Source organism: Mustelus asterias, chromosome 11 (assembly GCF_964213995.1).
Source record: "Mustelus asterias chromosome 11, sMusAst1.hap1.1, whole genome shotgun sequence".
Lineage (NCBI taxonomy): Eukaryota > Metazoa > Chordata > Chondrichthyes > Carcharhiniformes > Triakidae > Mustelus > Mustelus asterias.
The window spans coordinates 16,999,762-17,021,421 of record NC_135811.1 but is presented as its reverse complement, the minus strand read 5'-3'; the positions used below and the strand labels follow the sequence as shown (position 1 = coordinate 17,021,421).

Genomic DNA, 21,660 nt, shown 5'->3' with positions numbered 1-21,660 from the left:
TCGAGTCTATTGGACGGGATTGTCCTGCCCTGGTCATGGCGTGTTTTCCGGTGGCAGAGGTGGCTCATCATTAGCTACTGGTGGGATCTTCTGGTCCTGCCGATGCCTACGCCATTTTGAGTGGTTCGCCCATCCCGTTGCCAGGGAACCCGCTGTGGGGAGAAACATTCGGCAAGACCAAATGATCCCACTGGTGTGAAGGGCTGAAAAATCCTGCCCCATAGTGGCTCTCTGTAGAGCAATCCAATCAGTCCCATTCCCTAGTTTTATCCCCATAATCCTGTAAGTTTATTTCCCTCCAAGCGTCCATCCAATTTCCTTGTGAAATAATTCATTGTCTCTGCTCCCATTTGGGCCCACAGCTAATTTAAATTTTTACCAGAGGAGCTTTGATTCAACAAGGAAAGGGTTGAAGCTCTTCCTCACATCCCCTCCTCTGCAGTGCCTGCCCAAACCCTTACATCTAGTCCTTGTACCACCAGCTAACAGGAACTGCTTTTCCTTAACTAAAGCTGTCATAATCTTATACACCTCGCATCAAGTCTCTCCTCAATCTCCTTTTCTCCAAGGAGAACAAACCAGCTTTTCCAACCTAGTCTTGGACGTAAAACCCCGGAAACCATTCTGGTAACTTTCCTTTGCACCCTTTCCTTCCGAAAGTGTAGTAATCAGAACTGGATGTAATTCGCCATTTGGGGCCTAACCAGAGTTTTATAAAGATTCAGTTTAACTTCCCTGCTTTTGTACTCAATACTTCCATTTATGAAGCCAAGGTCCCATATATCTTGTTAACTACTCTCTCAGTATGTCCTGTCACTATCAAAGACATGTGTACGTGTACCTCCATTCCCTCTATCCCTGTAACTCTTTAGAACTGCTCCATATTTAGCCTATATTGCCTCTCCCTGCCTTTTTTGTCAAAATGCATCTCCTCACATTTCTCAGAATTAAATTGCCCGTTCTGCTAGCCTGTCTGTGTCTTCTTGCACACGATGGGTATCGATTGTCTGCCACCCTTCCAAGTTTGATATCATTGACAGAATTAAAAGTTTTCCTCTGACGAATAAATGAAGAGAAAAAAAGGTGTGGTTGCAGTCACACATGAACAAAGCCTCCTGGAACAGGACATTATACAACCAAACGTCTCAAGCGCAGTGTTGGAGGGATTACAGAGCCTTGTGTTCTGATAACCTATGGGCGGAATTTTACTGGCACGTCCGCCTGAGATTCGTACAATCCCACCCGAGGCCAACAGAGAATGCTGTTCTCCGAGCCTTGCCTGCCCCCGGAATCGGGGCGGGCGTGCCGGTAAGATTCCAGCCTATGTGTGTAGTCACGCAGAGAGACTAATATAAGCAGCATATCTAAGATGAGCACAAACCAAAAGCTCACCATGGCGAAGGGTAATCTAGAATTGGAACTCACGGAGATCTGTTCTTGAATCAGTATGGATCACAAGAAAGAACACCGAAAGAGAAAACGCTGGAAAATCTCAGCGGGTCTGGCAGCATCTGTAAGGAGAGAAAAGCGCTGACGTTTCGAGTCCAGGTGACCCTTTGTCAAAGCTCTGGACTCGAAACGCCAGCTCTTTTCTCTCCTTATAGAGACTGATGTGGAGATGCCGGCGTTGGACTGGGGTAAACACAGTAAGAAGTTTAACAACACCAGGTTAAAGTCCAACAGGTTTATTTGGTAGCAAAAGCCACATCTAATCCACTCACCTGAAGAAGGGGCTTGGAGTTCTGAAAGCTTGTGTGGCTTTTGCTACCAAATAAACCTGTTGGACTTTAACCTGGCGTTGTTAAACTTCTTACTTATAGAGACTGCCAGACCTGCTGAGATTTTCCAGCATTTTCTCTTCTGGTTTCAGATTCCAGCATCCGCAGTAATTTGCTTTTATCACAAGAAAGAATAATGATTTGCCACCCAAAAAGGAAGCTAATATGGACAGAGGTACTTACTTTTCTGAGAAGAGAGTACAGTTTTGGATGTGATGCTTTCCTTTCACATGGTGTTCCCAATCCTGCCAATGTAAAGGAGAAGCAAAGTCATCAAACTGTTGATTATTAAGTACTATGCGGGACCGGGAATGCAGTGCCTGAGAGTGTGGAGGGGAGAAAGGTCCCATCAAAGCATTCAAGAGGGAACTGGTTTATTACCAGGACGACCCCTGACATACCCCCACCAGGACCACCATCGCGATTCACTCCTGCACACCACCCCCCCGTCAGACCTTCCCGCACAGCGCCCCCCCCCCCCCCCCCCCCCGCTATGGCCACCACTCAGACTCTACCACCTCAGTGATGTCTCTGGCACACTGGTGGCACACAACTGGCACTGCCAGGTTGTCCGGTGCCCACTGCCGGGCTGTTCAATGTGCCAGCTGAGTACTGGAGGATGGACATTGCCTGATGTGCACCGTCCAGCCATGGACGCGACCACCCAGGGGCTTCGGTGGCCTCCGAGCACCCCCCCAACCGGTGTAACCATTGTACCAGGTCTCCATTAGCGGAGACCAGTAGTGATTCTCGTCATTGTTGTGCCGCGCCAAGTGGATTCCTTGCACTGGGATTTGAAGGGGCTATGCACATTTAAATGCTACTTTAAATATGCTAATCTGTCTCGCATCCTTCCTGGGTGTGATTCCGATCATGCCTTTAGCAAGTTTAAGTTTAAATTTATTTATTAGTGTCAGAAGTAGGTTCACATTAACAATGCAATGAAGTTACTGTGAAAATCCCCTAGTCGCCACACTCCGGCGCCTGTTCAGGTACACTGAGGGAGAATTTAGCATGGCCAATGCACCTAACTAGCACATCCTTTGGACTATGGGAGGAAACCGGAGCACCTGGAGGAAACCCATGCAGACACAGGGAGAACGTGCAGACTCCGCACAGACAGTGACCCAAGCTGGGAATCAACCCCGGGTCCCTGACGCTGTGAGGTAGCATTGCTAACCACTGTGCCATCGTGCCACCAGGGGCCAGGAGACTCGCAAGCTTTTTGCCGCCGGATGTAAAATGGATTTTTAGGCCCACGTAGTATTCTCCGCACGGCAAGGTCAGAGAATCGCCTTGCAGATTATTTGTTTTAAATAAATTGAAGGTAAAATAACTTTACATCAATAAGGGTAATGCTATCTTTTCAATGCTTGTTCCAATTATAGCTATAGCATCCCCTTTTCTCAATCAAATCACAATCTTTACCCAATAGAAATATTATTGAGATATTCAGCAGCAATAAACACAGTGGCTACAAGAGCAGGTCAGAGACTAGGAATCCTGCAGCAAGTAACTCATCACCTGACTTCCCAAAACCTATCCGTCATCTACAAGGCACAAGACAGGAGTGTGATGGAATACTCCCCACTTTCCTGGATGAGTGCAGCTCCAACACTCATGAAGCAGCATCCACAACAAAGTAGCCCACTTGATTGGCACCCTATCCACCACCTTCAATATTTCGTTCCTCCACCACCAATGCACAGTAGCAGCGGTATGTACAATGTACAAGCTGCACTGCGGCAACTCACCAAGGCCCCTTCGACAGCATCTTTCAAACCAGCGACCCCTGCCAGCAAGAAGGACAAGGGCAGCAGATCATCTGAGAACACAACCACCCACCAATTCCCCCTCAAGGCACTCACCATCCTGGCTTGGAAATATATCAGCATTCTTTCACTTTCGCTGGATCAAAATCTTGTCACTCCTTCCCGAACAGCACTATGGGCGTACTTACAGCACAGGGACTGCAGTGGTTCAAGAAGGTGGCTCAACACCAATGTCTCAAGGGCTATTAGGGATTGGCAATAAAGGCTGGCCTAGCCAGCAATGTCCACATCCCATGGAACATTAAAAAAAATACATAGTGACCTTAAGGAGAAAAATCTTGGCATTGACAAATTTACTGACCATTTACCTTAATATATTGAGAAAGCATTTCATAGAATCCCTACAGTGCAGAAGGAAGCCATTCAGCCCATTCGAGTCAGCACCGACCACAATCACACCTAGGCCTTATTCCCATAACCCCACATATTTACCTTGCTAATCCACTGACTCTAGGGTCAATTTACCATGGCCAATCCACCTAACCCATACATCTTTGGACTGCGTGAAGAAACCGGAGCACTCAGAGGAAACCCACACAGACACAGGGAGAATGTGCAGACTCCACACAGACAGTGACCCGAGGCCGGAATTGAACCCAGGTTCCTGGCGCGGAAAGGCACCAGTGCTAACCACTGTGCCATCATGCCACCCAACTTTTGCTGTTGGAGGAGGGTGGATTAGATTACTATTTCAGACATAACAGTCAGAAATTAGCTGGAAAATTCTGGAAAGCCACAGTAGTTGATAAATTGGTTATTAACAATGTGGTTCACTTGCTTCAACCATGATGTTGTAAAATCATAGAATCAGTCATGAAGCAAATTGATAGATCACAGCCAAAGTGGGCATGTGCGTTTTTTGGTGAGGTGAGGAGATATATGGTGTGGAATTCTCCAAACTCATCCTCACCCGCCCCGCTGCCCGTGAGAATGGAGAATTTGGCGCTCAGCCGAAATTCCATTCACTGCAGCGGCACCGGAGAATCCCAGCCACGGGCGAGGCTGGAGGTTTCCGGTGATGGACTCAGTGATGGAGTGAGATTTCCAGATTCCTTCTGTTCTCATGTCAGCCATTTTGTTTCTATGGCTCTGTGCATCCAGCAGGCAACAAAATCTCCGCAGGTGGTCAATATGTGAACATTTATTGGCCAACCAGCTTTGTGACAAGATAAAGCTAGTCACTGACACAAGGCCGGGCTTCTTCAATTATTTGTAATTGAATTTAATCTGATCGCTGAAAAAAAGCAACATGGACAATTTAATGTAAGGTCTGCATACACAGCAAATTAATTCTTTCATTGTTTTCATGAACGATCTTGATGACAAAATATGTTTTATGCTGGAACATGAGACAAAGGCTAAACAAACAAGTATTTTAGAATGTAATGAATTTTGAGAAGCTGAAAAACACTTGATTACTCCCCCTCCCTCCTTTTGACCAATTCAATCCCACCTTTCCACTTTCTCACCCAATTCTGCTTCTCTCTGTTCAAAACACTTTTTACTTCAATTTACTTCAGCGATTTAGTTCAACAATCTCAGGTTCTACCTCCTTTCTTTTCTCACTCTTAACCCTGCTGTTTTAACTTGTGATGAGAAAATGAAAATCGCCAGAGTCGCGTAGACTCCCCCTTTTTGAGAGAGAGAGTTCATTGACTCGGGCGGCATGGTGGCACAGTGGTGCCTCACAGCGCCAGGGACCCGGGTTCAATTCCTGGCTTGGGTCACTGTCTGTGTGGAGTTTACACGTTCTCCCCGTGTCTGCGTGGGTTTCCTTCGAGTGCTCCAGTTTCCTCCCACAGTCCAAAGATGTGTGGGTTAGGTGGACTGGCCATGCTAAATTGCCTCTTAATGTCAGGGGGACTGGCTAGGGTAAATGCATGGGGTCATGAGGATAGGGCTTGGGTGGGATTGTGGTTAGTGCAGATGCAATGGGCTGAATGATCTCCTTCTGCACTGTGGCATTCTATGACTGGTGGTGATTTTAACTTGAGGGCCACCACGCCTCAGGCAAGGGACAAGTTGAGCGAGCAGGACCTTCACAAATAACCTCAGCCGTTGCGGCAATTGAACCTGCACTGTTGCTTCACATCACAAACCAGCCAACTGAGCCAAATTAACTCCACGAGCAATTGATTTGATTCACTTCGCTCACTCCTTTCCTAACCCGATTTTATCATAAAACTGTCCACTGTCACCAGTAAGTGGATTCAGAGGTAAATTCATTACAGTTTTAGTGAACACAGATCCACAGATCTTTCTCACTACCTCAGAAACTCTTGTCTATTATTTAAAAGTAACTGTCCCTCCTGATGCAATGGAAATTTAAAACCTTAGTTGTCCCTGTGCTGCCGGGGAAGAGAGAGAAGTTTACCCAAAGGACAACATTAGTGTTTAGTTAAGAGTGTTCAAATGTTTTGGATTGTGCTCGATAACCTTTGTACATTAGGGAATATTTACACAGAATCTTTGCAGGTTAAAGATGCTAACCATAGCCCGGTTAATTAATTGTACATAATGTAGACTCATCTGAAGTAAAATGCACCCGAGTGGCGTACACTCTATCTAAGTGAGTTCAGAATACTAAGAGGGTACCCATGGGAATGAGGTACGCTGTAATAAAAGCCACACATTCTGTGCACCGGGCCCATCTCCATCAGGTCTAACAAGATTTGCGACAGTCATGCTCCAAAACCCACCTTCAGGTTAAAGACTTTCTTGTCACATATTGAGCAGATGTGCGGCAGCTGTGACGGCACCAAGCCGTGGAAGTCGTTAAGTTCATGAGGCTGGATCTGTCTTTCTGGTAGATGGGGATGAAACGCGCCCTGGAGCTGCTTGTCGCTTTGATTGAATTGGGGGCCTGTGAAGTTCGGGTTGCTGTTGTTGAACCTGTTGAAAGAAGGCGGGCCTCCGATGCTGACCTTGCCCTCAGGTGTTGGCTCCTCCGGGTTGTAGAGCTCATTTCTCATCTGCAGCTGCTGATTCTTCGACGGCCACATGCCCTGGGACTGGGCTGCAAAGTCAGGCCTGTTGGGTTGCAAGAACTGCGGGGGGCCTTGCCACTGATCAGGTGCCCAGGTTCCCTGATTATTCGGCCCACCTCCGGTCGGATTGACGTGCTGAAGGCCCTCGGGTTGCTGCGGGAAGCCACAAGCGATCATTTCTCCCGAAAACCGCGGCGCCTGCATCCCACACATTGCTGAAGAGTTCTGGAAATCTTGCTGAAAACCCGCTTGCGGCTGGTTCAAAATATGCCCTCCTTTAACTGGATTCCCCGAAGCAAGGTTAGCAGAAAGCATGTTGGACATCTCCCCACCGAAACCAAACTGCTGATAGCCCTGGGTGGAGAGCACCTCATCATGCATGTATGTGTGGTTGTTAGGAACATTGGTCTTGTTGGAAAAGTCTCCGGGATATTCTGAAAATCCACCAGGAGGATGTGACGAGACAGCCTTGCTTAGATTCAAAACCGCTGCTGAATGTGTGGATGGCTGTGATACTATCCCCGCGAAAGGATTCAATCCGATTGGGCCTGTGTTTTGAGGCTGTAAGTTTCCACCTTGGCTGATGCCTCCTGCTACCAAAGGAGGCAACCCCGGGGTTTGCGAAGGATAAGGTAGTCCGCTGGGTGGCATGCCAGGGCCTGAAATACTAGGCCCGAGCTGCGTAGCTCCTGATTGTCCATGAGTGGCGTTGATCAGCGCGGGAGCCCTTAATGTGTTAAACAGAGGCTGAGACATGGCAACTTTGCTGAGGACCTGGCTCAGGACGGTCGCAGCAGCTGTGTTACTGTTCACGGCGACGGCCGACTGAGCAAACTTCAGCCGCTGCAGAGTGAGCTGAGCTTGGAGCTGTGCGAGCTGGATGCTAGCAGCAGATGGCAGAATAGGGTTTGGAGTCCCTCCACTGAACTGGGTGCTGATGGAAAAAGGATTCTTATCCAAGGCCTTCGCAGAACTGCAATCAAAAGGCAATTCAGTTAGCAACATTCAAAGAAAAAGACTACCAAGTCTAGATTGGAGCAATATTTCTGGCCAACCTGAATCCCAAAGTCATTACCACATGCAGTCCAAGGCCACAAAGTACCACATAAATCAAAGGCCTTGTAAAACTCGACGCTTTGAAGGAAAACACTGTCAAACTAGTTTATTACAGCAGATGAAACTGACACCTGGGCAGCTCACTCAGGCAGCTGAAGTGTCAGCCATTATGTAATGTTCTATAATCAAACTAACAATCTAATTTATGATATACATCAGATATTAATCACTTTGGATTGATCTTGGTAGGCAAGGGCCACCGCACACATACGGAGATAGTCCTGACCTCAAGCTGCAGCGGGGTCAAGAAATTTCAAAGAGATTTGATTCGACAACAACTTCAAGAAAATTTTCCATTAGAATCATAGAACCCTGCAATGCAGAAGGAGGCCATTCGGCCCATCGAGTCTGCACCGACCACAATCGCACCCAGGCCCTATCCCCATAACCCCATGTAATTACCCTAGCTAGTCCCCTTGGCACTAAGGGGCAATTTAGCCTGGCCAATTGACCTAACCTGCATATCTTTGGACTGTGGGAGGAAACTGGAACACCCGGAGGAAATCCACACAGACACGGGGAGAACATGCAGACTCCGTACAGACAGTTTCCCAAGCTGGGAATCGAACTCAGGTCCCTGGCACTGTGAGGCAGCAGTGCTAACCACTGTGCCACCATGCCACCCAATTAGTAGACTTTACCAAGTGTTTTAAAAAATATATAATTCTCATGGTCGTTTTTGAATTCGGAGCTGCAAAGAGAGGCTGTAGTTACACAGAATATTTTTATTCATTCATGGGACAAGGGCGTCACTGGCTGCCCCTAGTTGCCCCTTGAACTAAGTGACTTTGCTCGAACATTTCAGAGGGCAGTTGAGTGTCAACCACATTGCTGTGGTTCTGGAGTCACATGTAGACCAGACCAGGTAAGGAAGGACAGCAGATTTCCTTCCCTAAAGGACATTAGGGAAAGGTTCTTCCGACATTCAACAATGGTTTCATGGTCATCAGTAGATTCTGAATTCCAGATATTTTTTATCGTATTCAAATTCCACCACCTGCCGCGAAGGGAATTGAACCTGGGTCCCCACAACATTAGCTGATTTCTGGATTATTAGTTTAGCGATAATACCACTAGGCCAACGCCTCCCCCTTTGTACAGGCCTTTCGGCCTTTCGGCCCCGCTGGTCCATTAACGCTTTTAGGCTTCTCATAAGCCTGCTCCCTCTCTCCATCTCACCCTGTATCTGGGGTCACCATTGCAGATGTTAGAGCAGCTTTCTCGAAGGTCAACCCACGGAAAGCAACTGGCCCGGATGGGGTACCCAGACAAGCACTCAGATCCTGTGCGGATCAGCTGGCTGGGCTACTCCCAGACATCTTCAACCTCTCTTTACAACAATCTGAGGTCCCTTTCTGCTTCAAGAAGTGATCATCATCCCAGTACACAAGAAAAGCCAAGCAGCGTGCCTTAATGACTATCGTCCGGTGGCTCTGACCTCCATCATTATGAAATGCTTCGAAAAGTTAGTCATGGCACGAATCAATTCCAGCCTTCTGGACTGCGTGGATCCGCTCCACTTTGCCTACCACCGCAACAGGTCCACAGCAGACGCTATCTCCCTGGCCCTGCACTCAACCTTGGAACACCTGGATAACAAGGGCACCAATGTAAGATTCCTATTTATTGACTACAGCTCAGCCTTCAATACCATTATTCCTGCGAAACTCATCTCCAAACTCCGTGGCCTGGGCCTTGGCTCCTCCCTCTGTGACTGGATCCTGAACTTCCTAACTCACAGACCACAATCAGTAAGGATAGGCAACAACACCTCCTCCACGATCATCCTCAACACCGGTGCCCCACAAGGCTGCGTTCTCAGCCCCCTATTATACTCCTTATACACCTGTGACTGTGTGGCCAAATTCCCCTCCAATTTGATTTTCAAGTTTGCTGACGACACCACCGTAGTGGGTCGGATCTCGAACAATGATGAGACAGAGTACAGGAATGATAGAGAATCTGGCGAACTGGTGCGGCAGCAATAATCTCTCTCTCAATGTCAACAAAACAAAGGAGATTGTCATCGACTTCAGGTAGCGTTAAGGAGAACATACCCCAGTCTACATCAACGGGGATGAAGCAGAAAGGGTCGAGAGCTTCAAGTTTTTGGGTGTCCAGATCACCAACAACCTGTCCTGGTCTCCCCATGCCGACACTATAGTTACGAAAGCCCACCAACGCCTCTATTTTCTCAGAAGACTAAGGAAATTTGGCATGTCAGCTATGACTCTCACCAACTTTTACAGATGCACTATAGAAAGCATTCTTTCTGGTTGTATCACAGCTTGGTATGGCTCCTGCTCTGCCCAAGATCGCAAGTAAGTACAAAAGGTCGTGAATGTAGCCCAATCCATCACACAAACCAGCCTCCCATTCATTGACTCTGTCTACACTTCCCGCTGCCGTGGCAAAGCAGCCAGCATAATTATGGACCCCACACACCCCGGACATTCTCTCTTCCAACTTCTTCCGTCGGGAAAAAGATACAAAAGTCTGAGGTCACGTACCAACTGACACAAGAACAGCTTCTTCGCTGCTGCCATCAGACTTTTGAATGGGTTTACTTTGCATTAAGTTGATCTTTCTCTACACCCTAGCTATGACTGTAAAACTACATTTTGCACTCTCTCGTTTTCTTCTCTATGACCGGTATGCTCTGTCTGTATAGCATCCAAGAAACAATACTTTTCACTGTATGCTAATACATGTGACAATAATAAATCAAATCAAATCAAAATCAAACCTATCACCATCGCCATTTATTCCTTTTTCCCTTTTATATTATCTAGCTTCTCCTATCGTTATTGAAAGCAGTGGCAGGATCAGACAGAGTCAGCATGGATTTGTGAAGAGGAAATCATGCTTGACAAATCTATTGGAATTCTTTGAAGATGTAACTAATAGAGTTGATAAGAGGGAGCCAGTCGATGTAGTATAGTATAGGCTTAGAAAGTGTTTGACAAACTCCCGCATAAGAGATTATCATGCAAGATTAAAGTGCATGGGATTGGGGGAAGTGTATTGAGATGGATAGAAAACTGGTTGGCAGAGAAGAAACAAAGAGTAGGAATTAGTGGGTGTTTTTCAAATTGACAGGCAGTAACTAATGGAGTGCCACAGGGATCGGTGCTGGGACCCCAGCTATTCACATTATATATTAATGATTTGGATGAGGGAATAAAATGTAACATCTCAAAGTTTGCAGATGATACCAAGTTGGGTGGGAGGGTGAACTGTGACGAGGATGCAGAGATCCTTCAGAATGATCTGGACAGGTTGGGTGAGTGGGCAAATCAATGGCAGATGCAGTATAATTTGGATAAATGTGATGTTATTCACTTTGGAAACAAAAACAAGGAGGCAGATTATTACCTGAATGGCTGTAAATTGTTTAGCGGGACCTGGGTGTCCTTGTGCACCAGTCGTTGAAGGTAAGCATGCAGGTGCAGCAGGTGGTAAAGAAGGCAAATGGTATGTTGGCCTTCATTGCGAGAGATTTCGAGTGTAGGAGCAGGAATGTGTTGTTGCAATTATACAGGGCCTTGGTGAGGCCACACCAAGAGTATTGTGTGCAGTTTTGGTCTCCTTTTCTGAGGAAGGATGTTCGTGCTCTCGAGCGAGTGCAGCAAAGGTTTACCAGGCTGATTCCAGGGATGGCGGGACTGATGTATGAGGAGAGATTGACTAGGTTAGGATTGTTTTTGCTGGAGTTCAGACAAATTCGGGGGGATCTTATAAAATTCTAACAGGACTCGACAAAATAGATGCAGAGAGGATATTCCTGATGGTGGAGAGTTCAGAACCAGTGGTCATAGTCTGAGGATTTGAGGTTGGCCATTTAGGACAGGGGTGAGGAGACATTTCTTCACCCAAAGAGTGGTGAGCCTGTGGAATTCATTACCACAGGAAGTAGTTGATGCCAAAACATTGAATGTATTCAAGAGGTGGCTGGATATAGCACTTGGGGTAAATGGGATCAAAGGTTATGGGGAAAAAGAAGAATTAGGCTATTGAGTTGGATGATCAGCCCTGATGGTAATGAATGGTGGAGTAGGCTGGAAGGGCCAAATGGCCTCCTCCTGCTCCTATCTTCTATATTTCTATGTAAATGTATCAATCCATGTGGTTACAGTTTCCACATTCTAACCACTCTCTGGATGAAGTATTCCTTGAATTCACTATTGGATTTAGTAGTAATTATTGGATGGTTCCTAGTTCTGATCTCCCCTTTCCCCCACCCCCACAAGTGGAAACATCTTCTCCAGGTAAACCTTATCAAACTCTTTCTTCATCAGCCACTTTTCAGTCACTCTTCAGACTTCTCTTTCTCAGAGGAAAGAACACCGACCTGTTCAATCTTTCCTGATGGCTACAACCTCTCAGTTCCGGTGCCATCCATGTAGATCAGCTTTGCAGTGGGGGGTCGTGGACCTGCCTTGCTCCCCCTGTTCAAAGGGAGGGAAATTGTGGCTAGTTCCAGCAGCTATTAAACTGCTGAAGCTAAACTGGCCTGAGGCACAGCAGATAGTGGAGAAGTCGGGGGCTAGTGTTGGGGAGGGAGAGCGACACAGCAAGACAAATTTGCAAAGGGAAAAACAGGGGGACCTCCTCAAGATCCAAGATCCCTAAATGTCTGGGAAATGCATTGTAGGTGATGCTGGCAGAGACAAGGGCAAGAAAGAAAGGGAACCATTATCCAATGGTGAACTAGATACCACTGTTCTTTTATCAGTCACCTCATCCCATTACTATGACTGAGCAAGGCAGATATGGATTGTCTGAGAATAGGTCAATTGCAGCAGGTCACTGGATAACATGCACTGACCTGCAGAATGAGGCACTTAGAATCATTCTGGGAATTAAACCTCTACTGATCCTGAAGCGGGTGAGACTTTCAGTTGGAGTCTTTCCAGCCACATGATTTGCATAAATAGTATCATGCACAGGTGGGAATCCAACCCTCTGAAGGAGCTGATGGCTTTCTCTCTCGGTTTTGCTATGTTCATAGAATCATAGAATCCCTACAGTGCAGAAGGAGGCCATTCAGCCCACCGAGCCTGCACCGACAACAATCCCACCCAGGCCCTGTCCCCGTAACCGCATGTTTTTAATTTACCCTGCTAATACCCCTGATACTAAGGGTCAATTTAACATGGCCCACCTGACCTGCACATCCACCTAACCTGGCCACAGTCAAATCAAGATAGGACTTTCATGGTTAATGGTAGGACCTTAGGGAGTATTGTGGAACAGAGGAATCGTGGAGTTCAGATGCACAGTTCTCTAAAGGTGGAGTCACAGGTAGATAGGGCAGTGAAGAAAACTTTTGGCATGCTGGCCTTCATCAGTCAGGGCATTGAGTATAGAAGTTGGGAAGTTATATTGCAGCTGTACAGGACGTCGGTGAGGCCACACCTCGAGTATTGTGTGTTCAGTTTTGATTGCTTTGCTATAGGGAAGATGTTATTAACCTGGAGAGAGTGCAGAAGAGATTCATAAGGATGTTGCCAGGACTCAAGGGATTGAGTCATAAGGAGAGATTGGTCAGGCTAGGATTTCTTTTCTTTGGATCATAGGAGACTAAAGGGTGATTTTATAGAAGCGCATAAGATCATGAGAGGCACGGATAGGGTGAATGCACTCAGTCTTTTTCCCAGGGTTGGGGAATCAAGAACTAAAGGGCATAAGTTTAAGTTAAGAGGGAAAAGAATTAATGGGAACCGGAGGAGCAACTTTTTTACACAGAGGTGGTACATGTGTGGAATGAGCTGCCGGAGGAAGTGGTTGAGGCAGGGACATCGACAACATTTAAAAGGCATTTGGACAGATACATGGATAGGAAAGGGTTAGAAGGATATGGGCCAAATGTAGGTAAATGGGGTTAGCTTAGATGGGAATTTTGGTCGGCATGGACCAGTTTGGGCCGAAGTGCCTGTTTCCGTGACGCAGATTCTATGATTCTATGGACTATGGGGAGGAAACCGGTGCACCCGGAGGGAATTCACACAGATACGGGGAGAAGGTGCAAACTCCACACAGACATTCTCCCAAGGCTGGAAGTGAACCCGGGTCCTTGGCACTGTGAGGCAGCAGTGGTAACCACTGTGCCACCGTGCCACCCACAATGCGGAATGGAATAAATGCATAGGCCTAGTTTAGCCTGTTCAATGCTGTGAGGAAGCACTGACTGAATGTTGTGATTAATGCCACCAGAGCTGCCTGCGAGTATCAGAACGCATAAAGGTTAAATATTCTCCTGTTCAGAACCAGAATCTAGATACCCAGGCTGATGCTCTTGGGACATGGGTTCAAATCCCACCGTGGCAACTGGTGGGATAATGACGTCTGGAAGTGAAAGCTAGTCGCAGGAATGGTGATAATGAAATGATTGTAGAATGTTGTAAAAGTCCTTCAATAATGTCCTTCATGGAAGGATATCTGCCACCCTTACCTGGTCTGGTCCATGTGTAGTTAACTCAAGTGGCTGAGTACACAGTTTAGAGGCAATTTGGGCTAGGTAACAGAAAGCCTTCACTGCCAGCGATGCCTATATATCTCATCAAAGAATAATAAAAAAAATATGGCTATGGCCTTGGAGGTTATAAAGTCTTCTTATGAGTTGTGCGCTGGTATAACTCAGTAACAGCGTTAGGAGGGCAATGCAGCATTCTGTAGTGTGGATAGAGATCACAGTGACCCCACTGTGGTCTTCCCCTGTTCCACATGGCATTGAAAAAGGAAGTAAATGCTGTGCCACTTGTGGAAATCTCTGTCGCCGTCTCCAGCGGCAACTTTCAGACCAACTGTCTTGAGGAAAGATCGGGCTAGAAGCTCCAGAGACATTATGACTTGGATACCTACGGAATGAGGTGCCTTCATATATTCTCCTCTCTTTCATTCTTTCTTCCTGCATCTCTTCATCAAAAGACAGGAAAATTGGAAGCTCTAGAGGAACATCCATTATTTGGCTGTGCAATTTGTATCACAAACTATCCTTTATTGTTCGGTGTCCGGGAATTGGAAGTGATGTCCAGCCCAGAATATGTTGCAGAATCACACTGCCCAGTGACCTTTATCCTTCCGGTAGTGATTCACAATGACGATAAGTGGGCAAGGAATAAACGGCGGTGTTGGGGGAGGGGTGGGGGGGGAGGGGGGGGGGGGGGGGGGAGGGGGCAGGGACTCCGAGCAGCCCCTTCTTTTTACAATGCGATGTGGTGGAACAGACTCAAGACCACAGTGGGGTCACGGGCAGCTTCGCTGTGACCTCTGTCCACACTTCAGAATGCTGCATTCCCCTCCTAACACAGTTACTGAGTTGTGCCCAGCGCACAGCTCATAAGAAGACTTTATAAGATCCAAGGCTACAGCCAAATTGTTTTTTATTATTCTTTGATGGGACACTGGCAGCGAAAGCTTTTTGTTGCCTATCCCAAATTGTCCTTGAATTGTGTGGGATACACGGCCACTTAAGAGTTAACCACACACAGACCAGATCAGGTAAGCGTAGCAGATATCCTCCCCTAAAGGACACTAGTGAACGGCTTTTACAACGTTTGATGATCATTTCATTATCACCATTTCTGCGACTAGTTTTCGATTCCAGACTTTATTATTCCTCAGTTACCACAGTGGGATTTGAACCCATGTCCCAAGAGCGTCAGCCTGGGTATCTGGATTACCAGTCCAGTGATATGACTGCTATGCCAACATCTCCCCCTGCCCCAATGGGCCCATGTTGGCAACAAACTTAGCTCAGCTGCAAATTGACATCTGAATTTGTCAGACTGATATTTGGAGATCATTCTCTGTCCTTACGTACAATCAATCCTCACCAGTATTTAAACATGTTAAAACTAAAGCCGCCATAGTCCCAGATGATCACATGCTGATCTCCCCTTTGAGGGAAAGAGCTGACTGGTGTTGATTTAACCTGAAGGTCATCACACCTCAGGGGAGATGCAAGGTTGAGAGGGGAATTGAACCTGTGCTGTTGGCATCGCTCTACATCACGAACCAGCTGTCGCACGGGTTCAATTCCTGTACCAGCTAAGGTTATTCATAAAGACCCCACCTTCTCAACCCTGCCCCTCGCCTGAGGTGTGGTTAAATCACCACCAGTCAGCTCTCTCTCTCAAAGGGTAGAGGAGCCTATGGTCATCTGGGACTATGGCGACTTTAGTCTAAACCTGTATCAGTGACAAAAACACCTCAAACCCTGAGGAAGAACCAGATTCACCTATTTTAGTAAGTCACATCATTACAAAATGGCTGCCTTGATCCTTGGCCTCCTTCCCTTATTCCACCCCATCCAGACCAGAGGCAGGTTTTCTACAATAACCGGGGTCGACCAAGAACGTGAAGGTGCATGAGGAAGAATTAGGATAGTTTGAAATGGTATAATGATAATTTGAGAATATCTGAATCCATCATGAGGAGAATCCAGCCCAATATCTCTACGTTTCACATTCCACCAGCAGCCCAATTAGGAAGGTTAATTAATTTTCAACAGTGGAAAGGGAAAGAACAAACATTGTTATGACTGTGAAGGTAGCTTGGTCCTCAGATAATTCAACAACACCCCATTAACGGTGTAGAATGCTTTCAAGTTGACCTCTTGGTACTTTGCAATTGTATATATTTCTTTTCTTCACAGAACATATGGCAGGTGGGACCGTCAATCACTAGGCAGATCACGAAGTGCTAATTCGGCAATGGTGCTATAGTCACAAGTCCTGTCATCACATAGGCCTTTGCCAATATTCTGCAGAACCCACAGCTGTTGCTACTCTAGTGCCAGAGGGTATCTGATCCCATGATCAACCCCTGCAACCAACTCTACCCCCCTATCCAGATTTACTCTCATTCAGGTAGAATGCAATCCCAGAAGTGTATTTTACTTAGGTATATTAATAGGGGCCATCATAATCAAAGCTCAGCAGTGTTGCCTGGTGTGAGAGTAACACAGACTGGATGCTCTGATATCCTTCCACAGTCCAAAGATATGCAGGTTAGGTGGATTGGCCATGCTAAATTGCCCCTTAGTGTCTAAAGATGTGTAGATTAGAGGGATTAGCAGGATATATGTATGGGGTTATGGCGATAGGGCAGGGGGTGGGCCTGGGTAAGATGCTTTGTCAGAGAGTCGGTGCAGACTTGAAGGGCCAAATGGCCTCCTTCTGCACTGTAGGGATTCTATCTTCAACCAATATCAGATGCACTGTACATAACAGGATGCTCCTCACAACCAGCAGTTTCTATGTCCATTGGGTTATCTTCTGAGTAATGCCCACAGTGAACACAACCCACCTAACAGAGTGTAAAATTACCCTTGTATCCAGCTTTGTTAGTCATTTGCATGCCGCAAATTCATTATTATTACTGCAAACCACATCATTCAGAAAGTATAGCCTACATGCTCTTGATATTAAGAGAGTTTTACAAGGCCGAGTAGGAGGTATTGTGTGGGTCGTGGGTAGTGTTCCTATCTCTGAGCCAGAAGCTCCAAGTTCGAGCCCCAACCCAGGACTTGATGGACAATGAAGGATCAATAATAATATAGACAAACAGGTTACAGTATCAATCTGCAAATCCTTCCAACACACCCAGGTGGCAGGTGGAAAGAGTGGGAGAAATTCCTGGTCAGCCAGGTGATGGGAATAAAGTTGGACTCGCTGGGTGAACTACAACGCACCATACAGACTGTCTGGAATATGTGACTTCACATCCAATTTTCAGTTCGAATGGTGTGCCATTTATACAATAGAATTTAGGCCATTTTGTCAGAGATGGGCTGGGAATGGCTAATTAGTTAATTTTTTGAAATGCCACCCCGTGAATTTTGAAAAGCGGAATGTGGCAGATGCAGGAAATCTGAAATAAAACCAGAAAATGCTGGAAAAACTCATCAGTCTTAAGGGCAGCAACTGTGGAGAGAAACACACCTTTCAGGCCTCTGGCCACAGACTGAAAATTTATCCTTTCTCTCCCCAGTTGCTGCCGTTAGCCGGTGAGGTTTTCCAGCATTTTCTGTTTTCATCTCATGAATTTTGAAGGTTGGTTTTACTCCGGTTTGCACTGTCCTTCGTTTTGCCTTGGTCCTTTTCGAGTGGGCAGTTAGTTGTTGGATTGTGGAATCTAATACAAGTCTGTGGAACAATTGAACTTGAAAACAGTTGAGCAAAAGCAGATGAACTGTTGCACTGAGGCGTAAGACTGGAAGGTAGACTTTAGCGTTTAGATGGGGTGTAATTAAATGGATTCTTGATTTCAAAAATACACAAGCTGTACCATCATGCAAACTTTAATGATCTGTAAATCTGTGCTGGCAACCTTTTGCAGTTTGCTTCCAGACCTATCGCTATACTTTTACAACCATTCAATGTTTATTTGTCCTCAAAGCATTGCTATGGAATTGGTAGAATTCTGTTCACCTATGTAATGAATATGATTATCATAGAAATCATAGAAACCCTACAGTACAGAAAGAGGCCATTCAGCCCATCGAGTCTGCACCGACCACAATCCCACCCAGGCCCCCATATCCCTACATATTTTACCCGCTAATCCCTCTATCTACGCATCCCAGGACACTAAGGGGCAATTTTTAGCATAGCCAATCAACCTAACCCGCACATCTTTGGACTGTGGGAGGAAACCGGAGCACCCGGAGGAAACCCACGCAGACACGAGGAGAATGTGCAAACTCCACACAGACAGTGACCCAAGCCGGGAATCGAACCCAGGTCCCTGGAGCTGTGAAGCAGCAGTGCTAACCACTGTGCTACCGTGCCGCCCTTAGTTATGGTGATGGAAATGCTATGTAAGTTCATTGATATGGGGGCATTTTGGTACAGTGATTAGCACTGCTGCCTCACAGTGCCAGGGTTCAATTCCACCCTTGGTTGATTCTGTGGAGTTTGCACATTCTCCCCTTGTGTGTGTGGGTTTCCTCTGGCAGCCTCCCACAATCCAAAGATGTGCGGGTTAGCTTGATTGGCCATGCTAAATTGACCCTAGTGTCAGGGGCATTAGCAAGGTAAATGTGTGGTGTTCTGGGGATAGGGCCTGGCTGAGATTGTTGTCAGTACAGACTCGATGGGCTGAATGGCCTCCTTCTGTACTTTAGGGTTCTATGATTCCATGATTCTATGGTCAGGTTAGGTGGATTGGCCATGCTAACTTGCCCCAAAGATATGTAGGTTAGGGGGATAGGCCATGGTAAATGTGTGGGATTATAGGGATAAGGCCGGGGGGGGGAGAGGGCCTGAGTAAGATACTCTGTTAGAGAGTCGGTGCAGACTTAATGGGCCGAATGCCCTCCTTCTGCACTGTAGGGATTCTATGATTCTATATATCGATGCGTTCATCGCTGGGAGTACAAATGGAAGGAATGGGCTCAGTTGAGTTTCAGGAAGGTTTGGATGACGTCTTATTAGTTTCCACCTTCTGAGTAGCATTCCCAGCATGGTTCCCACTGACTGGTTTACTCTGAATCCACTGCCCTCCTGTCTTCACTAACTGCCTCCATTAAACTCTCCTGTCCATGTTCACAGCCACATCCTCCACAAGGATATCAGCTCCTAGTCTCCTCACCACTGACAAAGCCCCGAGTCCTGGCCAATATTCATCCTGAAAACAACACCTAAAACATATTACCTGGTCAGGTCTCACACCACTGTTTGTGGGAGCCTGTGGTCCACAAACATGCTGCATGTTTCTTACATCATGATACTAACTCCACTTCAAAAGTAATCGATTGCCTGTAAGGCACTTGCAAAAGACGCTATATGATGCGTGATTAATCCACTCGGGAGGCTAGATCGTACCCGGGAATAAAGGCTTTTATTCGCAACAAGAATAGAGCATACTGCTTAACAATACAATCCCAGACTAAAGGGTCACTAGGAAGTGCAGTGACCTTTATACTCCTATAGGAAGGCGGAGCCAAACGGAGTGTACCACAGAACAATGCTAACAGGTGGAACACCCCAACACTAACCCCAACAGTAACAAGAGTAACATATGTACAAGTACCCATAGTGATAACCATCTATGGTTCACCACACTATATCAATGCAAGTTCTGTCTTTACTTATTGCATCACCCAAGTACCCTAACCTTATAACAATGGAATCTATGGCACTGGAAGATTACCTGACCATTTCCAAGTCCTAAAACACTTGATTTTAATAGCACAATCAACTTAGGCTTCTCGATGGAAAATAATCCAAATAGGTAATAAAGTTATGTTCCTGGGGTGGATATTGTCATGCTTCAGTATACAATGGCGTTTCAGTCAATATTTTATAATTTTTAAAAAACACCCATGGCTCAAGAGGAAACCAAAGGAACTTTCCAGACTGATGGTGACCCAATGCCTTTTCCTGAAACTAATTCAAAACTTTAATTTCAAAGTGAACTTGCCATTCAGATGCAAAGACATTAGTTGTCTTAAGTTCTCAAGATGTAAAAGTCATCATGCAGGCTGTATTAGCGACCTGGTCACCTATGTTGTTTGTAAAAGGACTTTGGACTTGTAGCGGTCACATGGTGAGACAGTCAGGTTTTTGCCTTATTTTAAAACAGCTTGAAGCTGTCCTGCTGACAGAGAAATCTATCAAAAGACCATCGCAAGACATCCAAGCAGCCAATGTAATAGACAGCAATATCTTGGCATGGTGGCACAGTGGTTAGCCCTGCTGCCTCACAGCGCCAGGGATCCGGGTTCAATTCCTGGCTTGGGTCACTGTCTGTGTGGAGTTTGCACATTCTCCCCATATCTGCGTGTGTTTCCTCCGGGTGCTCTGGTTTCCTCCCACAGTCTGAAAGACGTGCAGGTTAGGTACGTTGACCTGAACAGGCGCCGGAATGTGGCAACTAGATGAATTTCACAGTAACTTCATTGCAGTGTTAATGTAAGCCTTACTTGTGACTAATAAATAAACTTTAACTTTAACTTGAAAGTGGGAGAAAAACTCTCCCCAACCTGTTCCAATTTCATGTTAAACTGAGAACCAACCTCCTAAAACATGGACTACAAGAGGTTTTACAGCTTACTGAGAATCCTCTGCTTTACAAAACCTTCATTTCAACCAAAGCATCAACTCATCTAAGAAACTATGGGCCTGCAGCAAAGAGACAGGGACAATCATGAATTGTAATTATATTGGGTGGGATTTTCCAGTTGCGTTTGCCCCAATACCGGAAAATCCCACCTGAGGTCAACGGCCCTTTCCATGGTCTGCCCCTCGTGCGCTATGATACCCGTGGCGGGTGGAACGGGGACATTCGCCCCATTGTCTTTTTCCCCCCTCCCTCGTCCGTATCTAATCTTTGTGGGAGCGATAATGTGGGTGAGTTGAGTGAGTGAAATGTTAACGTGAAAGTGTGTGATAATGAATAACTTTCCTTATTTTGATATTCACATAATGTTTGCTGCTGAGTGTATTTAAATTTTCACAACCACTCTGAGGGTATGAAAACACCCTCTCCTCACATACAAAACACACTGATCATGGGCAGTAAGAAAATACATAAATTCTGTCCATGACAGGAGTTAATATCAATTTAATTTCACTTCTGAGGGAACTTCTAACAGGGTGGAGAAGGTAACTTGGGTGGAGAAGGTAACTTGGGAACACTGCTTGTGTGGGTGATAAATCCAACAGTCTTGGCGGAATGAATGGCCTGTTCGGTGTTGTAATTTATATGTAAATTCTATGTAATTTGATCTCTGTTCACAGTCCAAAGCCCTCGCATTGCATCGCACATGAACAGTTGTCTGTGAGCAGTGCCACTGCTCCTTTATTTAACCATTGACATTTATCAAGCACATAAGCTTTGAAACTTGAACTTGTATACTTTTCATAAGAGCTCACTAAGTTGGCAGCACTGGTGAAGTTATGTCACAACCATCATAAGTATCCATTTGAAAACAATGGC

General features: G+C 46.1%; 1 protein-coding gene across 5 annotated transcripts in view; it reads right to left on the bottom strand.

Moving 5' to 3' along the window:
* The window catches only part of rbm20 (RNA binding motif protein 20), a 259,146-nt gene that overhangs the window by 73,151 nt on the left and 164,335 nt on the right, over positions 1 to 21,660 (bottom strand). For all 5 annotated transcript variants that reach the window (XM_078223201.1, XM_078223204.1, XM_078223202.1 and 2 more), the window contains exons 2-3: positions 6,310 to 7,570; positions 1,962 to 2,023 (exon numbers count right to left, since the gene is read on the bottom strand). In XM_078223201.1, the coding sequence (XP_078079327.1) occupies positions 1,962 to 2,023; positions 6,310 to 7,570 (1,323 nt within the window). The remainder of the gene's footprint in view (positions 1 to 1,961; positions 2,024 to 6,309; positions 7,571 to 21,660) is intronic.